The following is a 15,000-nucleotide window of genomic DNA, read 5'->3' as shown; positions in this document are numbered from 1 at the left end:
TTAATGATGATGATGATGATGATAAAATAATAATAATAATAATAATAATAATAATAATAATAATAATAATGATAATAATAATAATAATAATAATAATAATAATAATAATTATAATAATAATAATAATAATAATAATAATAATAATAATAATAATAATGATAATAATAACAACAACAATAACATTTTTTTTCTTAGAATACTAAGCCTATCATATTCAGAATTCGGGTTGATTTAATTGTTTATTTTTCTGTCTTACTTCACTGTTCATATTCGTACGTACAGATTCAAAAGAACTTCATGATGATGATGGTCATAATGGTGACAAATATCATCATCATCATTATCATCATCATCGTCACCACTGAATTCCTGCAACTTTGTATTGACTAGAGCATCATAGCCTATTCATAATGATTTTTCTTTTCTGGGATTCAAGATTTAAATATAAATACTGTTCCTTATATAAATTAAATGAAATGTAGCAATCATCATTACCATCATCAGGAGCACCAGCAGCCTCAGAAGATTCCCACTACTTCTTTAAAAGATATATTCGCAATACATTAATAAAGAAAAGCTTAATTGCTCTCTCTCTCTCTCTCTCTCTCTCTCTCTCTCTCTCTCTCTCTCTCTCTCTCTCTCTCTGTATATATATATATATATATATATATATATATATATATATATATATATATATATATATATATATATATATATATATATATATATATATATATAAAGATAAATAGGTAATCAAAATCGTTCATATACTTGCAAGTTCCACATTATATTCATTGATTTATATTTGTTTATTTATAAACATGTGTGTGTGTGTGTGTGTGTGTGTGTGTGTGTGTGTGTGTGTGTGTGTGTGTGTGTGTGTGTGTGACCTATCATTCAGTCATATGTCACTCAGTCCTCCACCTTACAGATGGAGCCCATAAAGGCGAGGAGGTGCTTCTCGAGGGCTGTGAACCGCGGTGTGCAGCTCTTGGACACAGCTTATTCCGACATGTGCGAGCAGGAGCTAGCCAAAGTCCTTAACCTGTGCTGGAGGAGAGGCGATACTAGGAATGAGTTTTTCATTATTACGAAGGTAAGGAAAACAAGGAGTGTCTGACATACATAACTAAAACACGATTTTCGTTATATTACTGATATTTCATGTTAACGTGTTGAAACGACTTAATCATTGATTTTAGGTTTCATAACAGCACATTCATACACAAACTAGATCATAATAACAACAATAACAAAATAAATGATAAATACAAAGAGGAAAATAAGTAAACAAATGGAATGAGTAAGAAGATAAACACAATAAGTCGGAATAAAATGAAAATAAAATAAATCAGTAAAACGTACAAATGTAATCTTGAAACTAACAAAAAACAACAAACGAAATAAATACTACTTTTCTTTTCAATTTGTTAAAAAGAGCCACACCACATGTTTTTCTGCCCTCAGCTGCCACTCGTCGGCATGAAATGGAACATGGTCAGCAGGTTCTTGGACATATCTCTCAAGAACCTGGGCTTGAACTACGTGGACGCCTTCCTGATGGAGGCGCCCGTGGGCCTGCAGTGTAAGTAATTCTACCCATATGAAGACGTATACTTCATTTCTCTAAGACTCTCGACGTAAACAGATACTGGACTAAAATCATCTGACAGAAAGCAGCTCTGAGAAACCGTAAGTCAGCTATGACTAATGCTCAAACACGCCTTCGCAAAATCCTTAAAAACGCGACTTTCTCACTAGTAACATAATGGACTCAGTTACATCACTCTCTCTCTCTCTCTCTCTCTCTCTCTCTGAATATTGTTACGGCCATTAGAATGTGATCTCAGTTATTGCGCCTCCATAAAAGAATGAAACCAATCAAATCAGTCAAGAATCATCATTGAAAGTGTCTGTTCCATCTGTACGCCCCCTCTCACTCTCACATCCTCCAGTACTATACAACCTTTCCTTCCGCCTGTCTTGATGCCTCATCGTCATTATAGGTTATTGATAATCTATGTTATGCCTTTTTTCCAGCCCGCTACTCCCCGAACAGTCTTTCCCTAACGTACCCTCAGGAGCCAGAAACTAATATTTTACGAAGCTTATCTCACAAGATGCCTGGCACGTATATCCTGGATACTGGGCTGTGTGCCTGAGCCCGCCTCCCTTGTTCCTCGTATTGTTATAACTTAATCCACGTAAACAATCCGAAATATTTCTCTCTCTCTCTCTCTCTCTCTCTCTCTCTCTCTCTCTCTCTCTCTCTCTCTCTCTCTCTCTCTCTCTCTCTCTCTCTCATTCGTATAATACAACAATACAGTCAATCACGCATGGAAAAAGAGAGGAGTTTTCCTATTGAGAGCAGGTATCAAAAGCACAGATCAAACACACAAACACACACACACACACACACACACACACACACACACACACACACACACACACACACACACACACACACACACACACGCGTACATGCGCTCAAATCAGACACAAGCATAATTGTTCATTCACTCTATTAAGCCAAGCGAGTGACACTCCACAAGCTATAGGATGCGTTGAGCGAACAGGTAACAATATCGGGCGGTTTAAAGGTGTCCACTGCATTGTATTAACACAGCTGAGGCTTAGAGAGAGAGAGAGAGAGAGAGAGAGAGAGAGAGAGAGAGAGAGAGAGAGAGAGAGAAGGGAGGAGTGAAACTCGTATATTCATAGTTGTATTCATAGTTGTAGTCAAAAAATTCCATCCAAGTCCGTCCATTGCCTCTTGTTTCTACTTTTAGTATCGTTTTCCAGGAATCTGGTGTCGATCTGACAGACCAATATAGTACTGCTGCCGATAATACACTAGCGAGGTTTTTTTTTTTTCTTTTTTTTTTCCTGTTGGTGTCATATCTGTGCGCTCGCACGCGTCTGTGTGTGTGTGTGTGTGTGTGTCAAAAGAGAAATATATATATATATATATATATATATATATATATATATATATATATATATATATATATATATATATATATATATATATATATATATATATATATATATATATATATATATATATATATATATACTCGTATATATATATTTTGACACACACACACACACACACACACACACACACACACACACACACACACACACACACACACACACACACACACACACACACACAGACACACGCCCGGGCGCACAGATATTAGACTCCAACATGCAGGTAAAAGAAGAAAAAAAAATAAACAAATAAAAATTTAAAAAAAGACACCGCGCCATTATATTATCGGCAGCAGTACTATATTGGTCTGTTAGATCGATACCAGATTCCTGGAAAACGATACTAGAAGTAGAAACAAGAAGCAATATATATATATATATATATATATATATATATATATATATATATATATATATATATATATATATATATATATATATATATATATATATATATATATATAATGTTCCTCTGAAATCGTATAATGCAGTCGTTTTCTTTTTTTTTATTTATATAATTTATGGAATACATTGAACAGGAACAAAGGAAGAAAAAGAGTCATACTACTGAAATACCAACAGTGGTAATGGTTTTATTGATTTTGCCACGTTAGCATTAAGTTTATGAAATTATTATTATTGTTACTATTATTGTTATTATTATTATTGATGTTATTATTATTTATGTTATATAATTCAAAGAGGAGAGTTGAATTCCGTTAATTGAGTGTGCTGGTTAATGTACTGCATTCTGCACATCTGGTGAAAGGCTGCTGTGTTCTCGGACAAAGACAAGAGATGCAGGGAGGGTGATTGGTGTAGGGAGGGTGATTGGTCCCTCGGGTGATAGATGGAATGACACGCCCGCCAATTTGAAATGTGTTGTATCGCTTAACAACAGCAGTTAATTGAGCATTTATGAACCAAATGCCTCGTTACTGCACGATCATCTCATTATCTGGTATTTTACATGCGTTCACGCGTCAATTCCAACACTACCCGGGACACCGAACGTGACGGCCATCGCGCCCCGCTGCAGCAGCTTGGCTACCCCCATCATATTCACACATCACGTCTCGTTTTTTTTTTTTTTTTAAGTTCATCTTTTCTTTCTGTCCTTGTTTTTTTTCCCTTTCTACATTTCCTTTATTTATTCTTTTTTTTTTTTTTTTTTAGGTTATTGCTTCACCATTTTTTACTGTGCTTCATCAATTATTTATTTTACGCAATGCAATTATGAAGGGGATCATCTCGGTCAATGGAAATTATTACTGAATTATAATGAGTCGCTGTTTCGTGTCTTGGTGCTTGTCTCCTTCCACACCAAAGCAAAGGATCAAGGACTAGCGCGGATAATTCCGTCACACGAGTCAGAGCGATCCCAAGCAGAAAATGCAGGCGGGATGCAAGGTATGTTAGGAGAATCTCACGTTCACACATTTGTTAGACGTTCTCAAATACCTGCCCTTCTTCAACCCAGTAAATATGAATGTTAAATAGTAAAAAAATAAATAAATAAAAAAAAATGATGAATAAAATAATAATTAAATAAACGTCTGGAAGGAATGCCTCGTTTGCTTTGGTTGCCGATAGTAAACATCCTTTTCCCTCCACTCTCGCTGAAAGAGAATAATGGGCCTCCCTAGAAAGAAGAATATGAGAGGAAAGAAGCCCCGCTGTTCTGCCCCTTCAATAGAATACCACTATCTGGGTCTCTAAAGGAATGCGTGGCATGGTGCCGGCGACGCCCTCGTAGTGCTTCCTGCCACCATACGGTTTCGTCAATATTGGGTATTGGTAAGGAGATACGTAGTGTTAATAACCGCTGATAAGATATGTAGTTACACTGACAGATAAGAAATTCGTAACCAATATGAGCTGGTGTTATTTTTTTATACTATAGAGCAACAGTATAATGGCGGAAATGAACATAAAGTTAACAAATTCTATTCAAAACATTTCTTCGTATCATGTTTATAAAATGGAATCAAAACGTCGTCTTATGAGGCATCTTATTTCCAATAAAAAACTATATTTTCAAATTTTGATGTAGGGAGCCGGAGGTTTGGGGGCAAGACAAAGGGCACATTAGTTTATTACATTAAATTAAATGAAGCAGTAGTGATTAATGTTGGACGGATAATGTACATCTAACACATGCGTACCTCATGTTCCGTAATGTACATGTATTTGTATGATGATTTCATCCCCAAACTGTGTAGGACTTTTAGATTTAGCGTCCCAGCTTGGAGGAGTTCTTCCGTGACACCTGTCTTCGTGCTAGGGAAACTTTCTGTCTCACTGATGGTGCGAGAAATGTGTCGCCTCAGTCAGGTGTCTGTTCTCCTCCGCGAGTTGTAATGACTACCTCGTTTACCTTGAAATGTGTGTGTGTGTGTGTGTGTGTGTGTGTGTGTGTGTGTGTGTGTGTGTGTGTGTGTGTGTGTCAGTTGTTGTAATATTGGTTCATCGTAATTAGTTTGTGTTTTAACATCTTATTTGTCTTCTCCTTTCCTTTTACGTTCGGCGCAAAGTGATGACGTTATTGCAGCGCTCTGAATCAATCAACCGTTAAGTACTTACTCGTAAAAGTATGCTGAGGGAGTCCCAAGAAGAGCTTCACCTGGCGAGCCGCGGGGCCCTCTCCATAGGTGTCGTGCAACATGGCCTGGATCTCAGTTTTAATCGTAGACGTATTGCGTGAATTATGTGGTGTCAAGCGCATTTCTTGGAAGGAAATTAATGCTAAAGAAATTTTAATGTTTAGTATTAAAAAAAAAAAAAATCTTATAAGCATAATTTAAATTCACTTGGAAAAAAAAATAAAGAAAGAAAAAAAATCACTTGCACTTGCACACCATTAATAACACCATTAATAATTTTATATGTACGAGAATGTTTACAGAAGCACTAAGACACCGTGTTTGTTCCATGAAGTTGATGTGCCTCTCCAGCGCACCTCTACATTCAAGAAGAGATCCAGCACAACTATACTGCAGAACATAATTACATGGATATTCATTAATTGTGATTTACCTCTATTCATGTGTGTGTGTGTGTGTGTGTGTGTGTGTGTGTGTGTGTGTGTGTGTGTGTGTGTGTGTGTGTGTGTGTATATATATATATATATATATATATATATATATATATATATATATATATATATATATATATATATATATATATATATATATATATATATATATATATATATATATATATATATATATATATACGAGTATATATATATATATATATATATATATATATATATATATATATATATATATATATATATATATATATATATATATATATATATATATATATATATATATATATATATATATATATACAGAAATTGATTCGACACATTCTCCTTATCTACAGACATAAATGATACCGAAGTCCGTCCAGTGGACGAAAAGGGAAACTGCCTTTTGGACATGACCACAGACCTGCTAGAAATCTGGAGACATATGGAAATATTGGTGAGTAGCACACCTGAAAAAAAGCAATAAACTATTAAACTATGAAGCCTGATATGCCGAACCTGCATCCCTTCGTTTATTAATTATGTAGATATTTGCCGAGGCAGGTGCCCTGTTTACTTTAGGTGTTTCTGAAAGTGAAGAATATATGACTGTCAGGTCAAGAACCAGTCGTGGAAGTTTAGAAAATAGTAGAGTATATATACATGGTATAAATATGAAAATAAGTAGTAGAGAAATTCAGGCAACTTGGAGACTCAGGTAAATTAACTGACAAGTAATTGATGACTGCACTGAAGCGGGTGTGTGTACTCTCTTTATGTGTGTATAAAATATGTGTTGAGTTTGAAATGTTTACGGCTAAATATAAGTCTTTCCGGAGTAAGATTTAGACACACACACACACACACACACACACAGAAAAAAAAACACACACACACACACACACACACACACACACACACACACACACACACACAAACTCTCCTAAGGATATTTTTCTCCTTTTCTGACAGTTAACATCTGGCCGAGCAAGAATGATAGGGGTTAGTAACTTCAACATAGAACAAGTGGAGTGCCTCATTAATAGTAAGTCCTACTTGATGCGTCAGTTTCTGTATTTTTTTTTTTTTTTCAGAAACTATTAACTGGGAACTTTATGCATAAGCCAAATGTGATTATTGTATCCAGCTTGGTTATTAATTTATCTACATATATTTTCAATAAAAGTAATTTATTGCATAACATTTTTTCCTCCACGAGTAGGTGCACATGACACTACAGGAAGATATGAAAGTATTTGACTTTCTCCCATACAACAATGACAAAAATTATATGAAGAAAAAGCTATCGATGGCGTTTATTATTTACAATGAATGTGAAAAATATTTTCCTTTCGGCTTCATGTGCGATTAACGATTAAGAAATTGCAAAAAAAATCGTTTAAAGATATAGTAACAAATATACAAAAAAAAAAAAGAAAAAAAAAATCCGTGAAGCTAGTACAGTCGGAGAGATGAAGTATTGTTACATTGTCAGGTTTCGGCAGATGGCGATTCTGCTTAACACACGCCACAGAAGCATTCGTTTGTAGCTTTACTGATACGTTTCAATGAGTATTTGTGTGTGCAATCCTTGATCTATTTTTTAATGATGTAATAAATAACACAATACAATATGTTAAATGCAATCGTGTGCATTTATTTTAAAGGTGCGACTGTAAATGTCTGTCCGAAGGCTAACAGACTGTCACCATTGGCCAGAGATGAGATGCCAAACATCTATCTGTTCTTATTCGTACATTTCTGTATAAGCTGATGATTTAATAATTTGATATTCATAGAAAATATGAATACCATAAAGATAATAATATAGAAATATCACGCCATGTCTCAACAGCACTCCATGTCGTCATTATCAAGCGACCGTTTGCAATGTTTATTATTTTCTTTAACAGACAAAAAGACTTGCGTAAAAAAAATGAGGCCTTGGAATTACTTTGCTTAATATGATATATATATATATATATATATATATATATATATATATATATATATATATATATATATATATATATATATATATATATATATATATATATATATATATATATATATATATATATATATATATATATACACACACACACACACACACACACACACACACACACACACACACACACACACACACACACACACACACACGCATGCACCGTTTTAAAGTCTTTTTGATATGTATAAGTAATACTTACGGAAATTTCTCATATAAATCAAATAAAGTTCATCTGCTTTGAACTTTTCATTATATTTTACAATCATCCAGTCAATTCATAGATCAGAGTGTTCACTGTATGCCACTGTGGTTTAATAACGTTCGTACAAGTCAGTAAGTATGATTATTTTTTTCATTGTGGTACATATCAAGCCATATATTCATCTGTCTGGCAATTTATTTCAATTTTGTAAGTAATTTCGAGTAAAACAACATGACTGAAATATAATAAAATTAAAAGAAGACATCACAAGTTGACCTCATAAAATTGGAAGCGTCAGCTTCGCCGTGCATTTCAGAAATTGTCTTTTCACAGTTACAGCTTCTTGAGTGCTTCAAGGATAAAACAAAAGGTCACGGAGTAATACACACCGCACCATAATCTATAATTTCTGATTCTGGGAGAAGAGCAATGCCAAGCTGGTCAATCCTCCAAACGACTTGAGGCCGATGTGAAGGCTGCCTAAGAAGCCACGATAAAAATCTAGAGGTCATTGAAGGGCACGAAAAAAGAAAGAGTTATGACAAGTTGACAAGCTCCATGACGAACTAGAGAAGAGAGATAATGATAATGGGAATGAAAATTACGAAACTTAGTGAACGAAAAGGCTAAAACAGATAAAAATATGACGCTGAATATGTAGGCTGAAACCTACACACGAAGTGACACAGACACACGCATAGACAGAATGGCGTTGAGTAACGTATCAGTATCCATGTCACGAATAATTCACGGATTCGCTACATAGGTGAGTAGCTTTAAAGGAATTTTCTTGGGAATACTGACGTCATGCAAGATCATATAACAAATATTTACGATGATAAGACGGTCCATATGTCGACAATAACGGCCTTGTCACTGTTGCACGAGATTAAAACGGCGATGTAGTTTATTGCCAACAACACCCATAAAGAAGTACGATATAATAAAAGTATTTCACCCCATTTTTATGTACATTGGATAGAACAACACACACACACACACACACACACACACACACACACACACACACCACAAGAGAGAGAGAGAGAGAGAGAGAGAGAGAGAGAGAGAGAGAGAGAGAGAGAGAGAGAGAGAGAGAGAGAGAGAGAGAGAGAGAGAGAGAGAGAGAGAGTTTCTCATTGCATCACATAAAAAAATAAAACCACGCTATCAGTAATTACAAGTAATCGCACATTTGTTTTAATCAACAGGTATGATAATCCTGTTATACACAAGATTGTGAACAATAACCTGCAGGAAATGCTTTGGAGGCACTCTGGCTGGCGGTGTACCGGGGACGGGAAAAGAGAGGCAGACTTGAGTGGTGTGTTGAAGGCAAGTGGCCAAATGCCTACTTGAAACAGTAATATAAGGGCTGAGTGAGGGGTTGCCACGGACCAAACCTGGTGTAATAGTGTATTAAGCTGCCTGGGAAAGGGGAGTAGCGAGGGGAGTTGAAGCAGTAAAGTGAAACAGGTGAAGCAACGACTCGAAGGGAGAGGGAAAGACGCAAACTTTGATAACCTGCGGGGCGGGGTGCAAAGCAACGTGCTAGAAGATAATCCTTGTATTCATTCCTAATTCTGCTCTAAATTCTTGCTCCTTGCATCGTGTGGGATGTGTGAGGCATTTGTTCTATGTAAAACTGCCGTATCAGTCTTGGTTAGCATCTCCATCTTGCACGTTCATTTCATCTCACTCATACGTAAAGAACGCCGCCAGCCATGGTGTGGTGCGCCCATGCAATCGTCCCAAGTGTGCACAATAACCAATAAGAGTATCAGAGAAAACACTTACAGCCCAAGGTTCTTCCGGGGTTTATATTATTTATCTTCGTAAAACAATATTGGCTGCTGCTCCTAACATGCATCAAGAAATCAAATAACACTAAAAGAAATTATTATGAACATTATATATTTATTTCCCCACCTTCATGTCTTTTTTTTAACAAGTAAATTATTTTTCGTGAATTATTTAGCGGAATTTATGTACGGTACGATTGCAAACGACAGTTTGTCAGATGAAAATCTTGTTTGAAGGGAGACATGCAGAAACAACAAGGCCTTTCAGTTAACGAGGACAAGCGAATGTATCTATCTGGGATGGGGAAGAGGGAAGAAAGATTTAATATATAACAAAGGCATAGAGAGAGAGAGAGAGAGAGAGAGAGAGAGAGAGAGAGAGAGAGAGAGAGAGAGAGAGAGAGAGAGAGAGAGAGAGAGAGAGAGAGAGAGAGAGAGAGAGAGAGAGAGAGACCCTTTACATTTGTGCTGGTTTCAAATTTTTCTGTGATGGAATAAAAGGTAATGCATCCAAAAGTTTACTACTGCAACAAAGTAAATATACGTCACTGAAATAGTTCTTCTTGCTCTTGTCCTTTCTTTTGAGAAGAGGCTCTTTGCATGTTTGTCGGTCCTTGACCTTTCTTCTGGAGGACCAGTTTATCTGTCTATCCGTCTGTCCGTCTGTTAACTCACCTGTATGTCTATCCACTCAGCAAGCGTCCATCCAACTATCTTTTTACTTGAGAGTTTATCTATGTTTTTTTTTTTTTTTTTATCTTTCTCTTAATGTCATTCCTTGTTTTTTTTTCTTTCAACTTCAATGTAATTCTGTACACAATATTTGCTACAAAAAGATATTTCAACGGCTCCTCAGAGGCTCGCATCCCGCCGGCGATAGCACAACTCGACATCAACGCTTACAACATGCGCAGTATTGAGAGGAGGCTGCTTAGCGACCTTGGTGTCTCCGTGATGGCTGTATACGTCACGGGTAACCCTTTGCTGGATGACAGGTGAGTGTGTGTGTGTGTGTGTGTGTGTGTGTGTGTTATATCTGCTTTCATATTTTCCGATCGTGTTCATACATAACGAAACACACACTCTCTATCTCTCTCTCTCTCTCTCTCTCTCTCTCTCTCTCTCTCTCTCTCTCTCTCTCTCTCTCTCTCTCTCTCTCCTGTCATTAGGAATACCACTCAACATATATTTAAAGAAAAAAAAAGGAGAGTATGGATGTAATACTAAAAATCGACTCAACCCCTCCTTCTCTTCTTAAACAGTGATAAGCTACCGGTCTTGCGGAAGCATCCCAAAGTGAAGGAGATCGCCAGGAACCACAACGTGAACTCCGTCTGCGTGTTGATCAAGTACCTCATCCAGCAGCACATCGTGTCCCTCGTTAAGTTCACCTCTGTTGATGAACTTGACAAGACCTTTGAGGTAAGTGTGTATGTGTGTGTGTGTGTGTGTGTGTGTGTGTGTGTGTGTGTGTGTGTGTGTGTGTGTGTGTGTGTGTGTGTGTGTGTGTGTGTTTAAATCATAAATATGTGCTTTTATTATTTTCCCCTATTATGCTGTGTAGAAAGGATGGATTGTGGTGTGGGGGAGATTTGAATAGGTGGTCAGGTGCTATTCTGTCTTCTAGGTAAATTCCACCTATGTAGATTCCTCATGAAAAATTCAGCCAACATAATAATCGTACCTCACGATCAGTTTCATAGCTTAACCTAACCTAACATTACCAATCTTATCACAGAACAATGGTGTTTTAATAAGAAATGTAGTGGATGGAGCGTGTATGCAGGAAATATTCCCAAAGAAACTTGCGATATATTTTGAGTGTCTGTTTTCTTGCAATGCAGTTTACGTTTATCATTCTCTCTCTCTCTCTCTCTCTCTCTCTCTCTCTCTCTCTCTCTCTCTCTCTCTCTCTCTCTCTCTCTCTCTCTCTCTCTCTCTCTCGTGTACACACACACACACACACACACACACACACACACACATACTGTGTGTGTGTGTGTGTGTGTGTGTGTGTGTGTGTGTGTGTGTGTGTATATATATATATATATATATATATATATATATATATATATATATATATATATATATATATATATATATATATATATATATATATATATATATATATATATATATATATATATATATATATATATATTATATTATATTTGATTACTTATGTGTGTATTCCACAACCTGCCTGTTATATTCTCAGACAATCGATTCTTTCACGCTGACTGCCGCAGACATGGGCACGCTTCATTCCCTGGATCAGGGTGGAGACTTACGACTCCGGGATTTTGTTGATTACAAAGGGTATGTTACGCTTATCAACTAAAAGAAAATGAAGTTAACAGTATCAGCATATAGTACTTCAAAGTAAAGTTTCTTCTGGAAGCTAAATATAGGCGCAGCTGCTCTTGTCACGTAACGGCTGCTCATATCCTTTTTCTGCTATTTATATACTCTCCAATGACATGATGCTAAAGATAACATTACATGTTTTCTTACATTTGATTATATCGCAAATATTTTACCATTAACGTTACTAAGGTGCCCTTTTGGAACAGTATTTATAATAATATACTCCCTCTTCTCACTATTGCGACATGAAAATAATATACGTACAATAGTGTACATATACTTGTAGTTAAAACTCATTGCATTGTGCTAACTGTTTATGTTGTCATTACAGATGCCAGAATCATCCGGAGTTTCCTTTCTCGTACGATGCTAGACATCCAGACGTGAATCCTGGAAAATGGAAGCGTTCCCGAAATCTGCTTGGCACTCCACCACGGTACGACTTCCTTGACCCAAATTGTCCCTTTCCTATCAATGAGTATGATTATCGAAGGCTTCCTTCTCATCCGCCACAACCTTACGTAACCAGTAGCAAAAGACCTCTGAGCATTACTGAAGAAAACACACCAAATGTATCCAGTCTAAAGAGACCCTTCTGCCTAATAGAGGGAGAAGCAAAAAATCAAGAAGCACATAAGAAACAGAATGAGAAAGTTACTATACAACGATCCGTTTGCAATCTTGTGTCACTCGTACATGAGGAATCTCCATCACAGGGTACTAATATGACACCAAACATTCATCTTGGGCAGAGAGATGAGGCAGATAACACGCTCCCAAAAATCTGGGCTAAGGGTTACATCAGTTTAACTCTTACGACGGAGAAAGGTCTCTTTAAAGATGTTCCGACCCATTTTTCAGGGGAATTCCAGGTTCCTCTAAAACCTGAAGGTAGTGTGAAGAAGGATATGCCTGAAGAGACTGATTACGAAGACGAACACATAGGCACAGAGGCAGTAAAAGGAAATCATTCGTTACCCAACAGAATTCCATCCCCCCGAATCCCTTCCACGGCTCTGGCTCAAAGACGTTCTCAAGCTGTGACAGGTCAATTTCGGAAAGAAACACGACATCGGATGCGCCGTGAAGATGAAATACCTTATCAGCCATACACCAAAAAGTGCGGATGCGAGTGTCCTGGGTGTAATAAAAAAAACCCAACCTCTGGAAATAAGAAACGACAGTAATAGTTTACCGTGCAATAAAATTATGAAAAGAAAGAAGCTGAATGTTTACCAATAAAGCCACACAAATATATGGAATTTTCTACTAGCAAAATTGATACGGAAAACCAGTAAGAAAAAATTAATTAACATGAAAGTGAAATAAGTAAAACACTTCATCTCAATGAAGAAAAAAATAATGAATTAGAAGCTATCAAAAAAATAGTCACTTTAAAAAGCCATATTTTTCTTCAGGTACAGAATATGGTTACAACAAAGATGATATCGAATATCACTGCGCATTTCTGAAAACAGAAAACACAGTGTATGATGACAAGCATCCGAAAGGAGGCACGGGGGAGACCAGAAGACGCGTCAAAAGAAGCATATAAAAAACTCGTTTGCTGGATGGACCAGGCGCTCATCTAATTCTGATGGCTAGACATTTTAATACCAATGTGAAACATACGAGAATACTTAACTGATGATGGCTATACATATAATTATCTTCATGCTTATAAAAACATGATTTATACTTCGGTAATTTGATGGTATTTGATATTTAAGTTTAGAAGCAATGATGCTTATATATCATATTAAGGAGACATTAGCACTTGCTATTTTATTATTTTCTTTTCAAGAAATAAGTTTAGTTCCTGCAAGGAAAAAAATGAATATTCATTTGATATTCTAAAAGGAATCGTATTTCTTTTCGCGACTGAATGACTAATGTGTATTACTCAAAGGAATTAATTGAACTATTTCTTCAGTAACAAGTATTGTGTACCGGTGAAAGGCGAAAGACTTATTGCTGTCTGAACCTGTACCCCACATCAACTTTGCGTCAGATTCTTGTGGTTCATTACACACCCACAAACATAAAATATTCTGCATATGAGATCCTAATCTTTTTTTCTTTGTTACATTACTATGTATGTATGCACATTAAGATGAAAAAATAATACAATGTATCACAGATTTTTCATCTATGAATAGTAGGTCCAGAACCTACAGTAACTTCACTAAATCTTGATTTAAATAAGTTGCTTGAACTTCCTTACACATTACGCGTTAGGTCAGCATTGGATTTGTGATTATCACTTAGATCTATGGATTCCACAATTTTTCCCTTTATCTTGTAGGTATATTGCCATGTGTGTGTGTGTGTGTGTGTGTGTGTGTGTGTGTGTGTGTGTGTGTGTGTTTTCAAAGGTGTGAGAGATGTTAAGATGTAAAATCGTGGGAGCACCGCGTGGTCATTTTGTGAAGATAGTGGTGCAGTGGGTAAGCTGTGTGGTGTGATGGAGATTGAAATAACTTTTGATGGCATAAATCTCTAATATTTGAGCTTCCCTTATATGACTTTCATCTATTTTTCTGTATTTTTTCTTAAATTCTTCCTGTTACTTCAGGGACACCATTTC

General features: G+C 36.2%; 1 protein-coding gene across 1 annotated transcript in view; it reads left to right on the top strand.

The window, feature by feature from the left end:
• LOC135106685 (uncharacterized) overlaps positions 1 to 14,618 on the top strand; it is a 15,290-nt gene extending 672 nt beyond the window's left edge. The window contains exons 2-9 of the mRNA XM_064015955.1: positions 932 to 1,096; positions 1,468 to 1,585; positions 6,388 to 6,488; positions 7,004 to 7,076; positions 10,903 to 11,041; positions 11,309 to 11,468; positions 12,265 to 12,365; positions 12,745 to 14,618. Coding sequence (XP_063872025.1) covers positions 932 to 1,096; positions 1,468 to 1,585; positions 6,388 to 6,488; positions 7,004 to 7,076; positions 10,903 to 11,041; positions 11,309 to 11,468; positions 12,265 to 12,365; positions 12,745 to 13,600 — 1,713 coding nt within the window. The 3' untranslated portion in view covers positions 13,601 to 14,618. The remainder of the gene's footprint in view (positions 1 to 931; positions 1,097 to 1,467; positions 1,586 to 6,387; positions 6,489 to 7,003; positions 7,077 to 10,902; positions 11,042 to 11,308; positions 11,469 to 12,264; positions 12,366 to 12,744) is intronic.
• Positions 14,619 to 15,000: the final 382 nt, after the last annotated feature.

Source organism: Scylla paramamosain, chromosome 14 (assembly GCF_035594125.1).
Source record: "Scylla paramamosain isolate STU-SP2022 chromosome 14, ASM3559412v1, whole genome shotgun sequence".
NCBI classification, from domain to species: domain Eukaryota; kingdom Metazoa; phylum Arthropoda; class Malacostraca; order Decapoda; family Portunidae; genus Scylla; species Scylla paramamosain.
The sequence above is the reverse complement of the archived record's forward strand: the minus strand, read 5'-3'. Positions and strand labels throughout refer to the sequence as shown.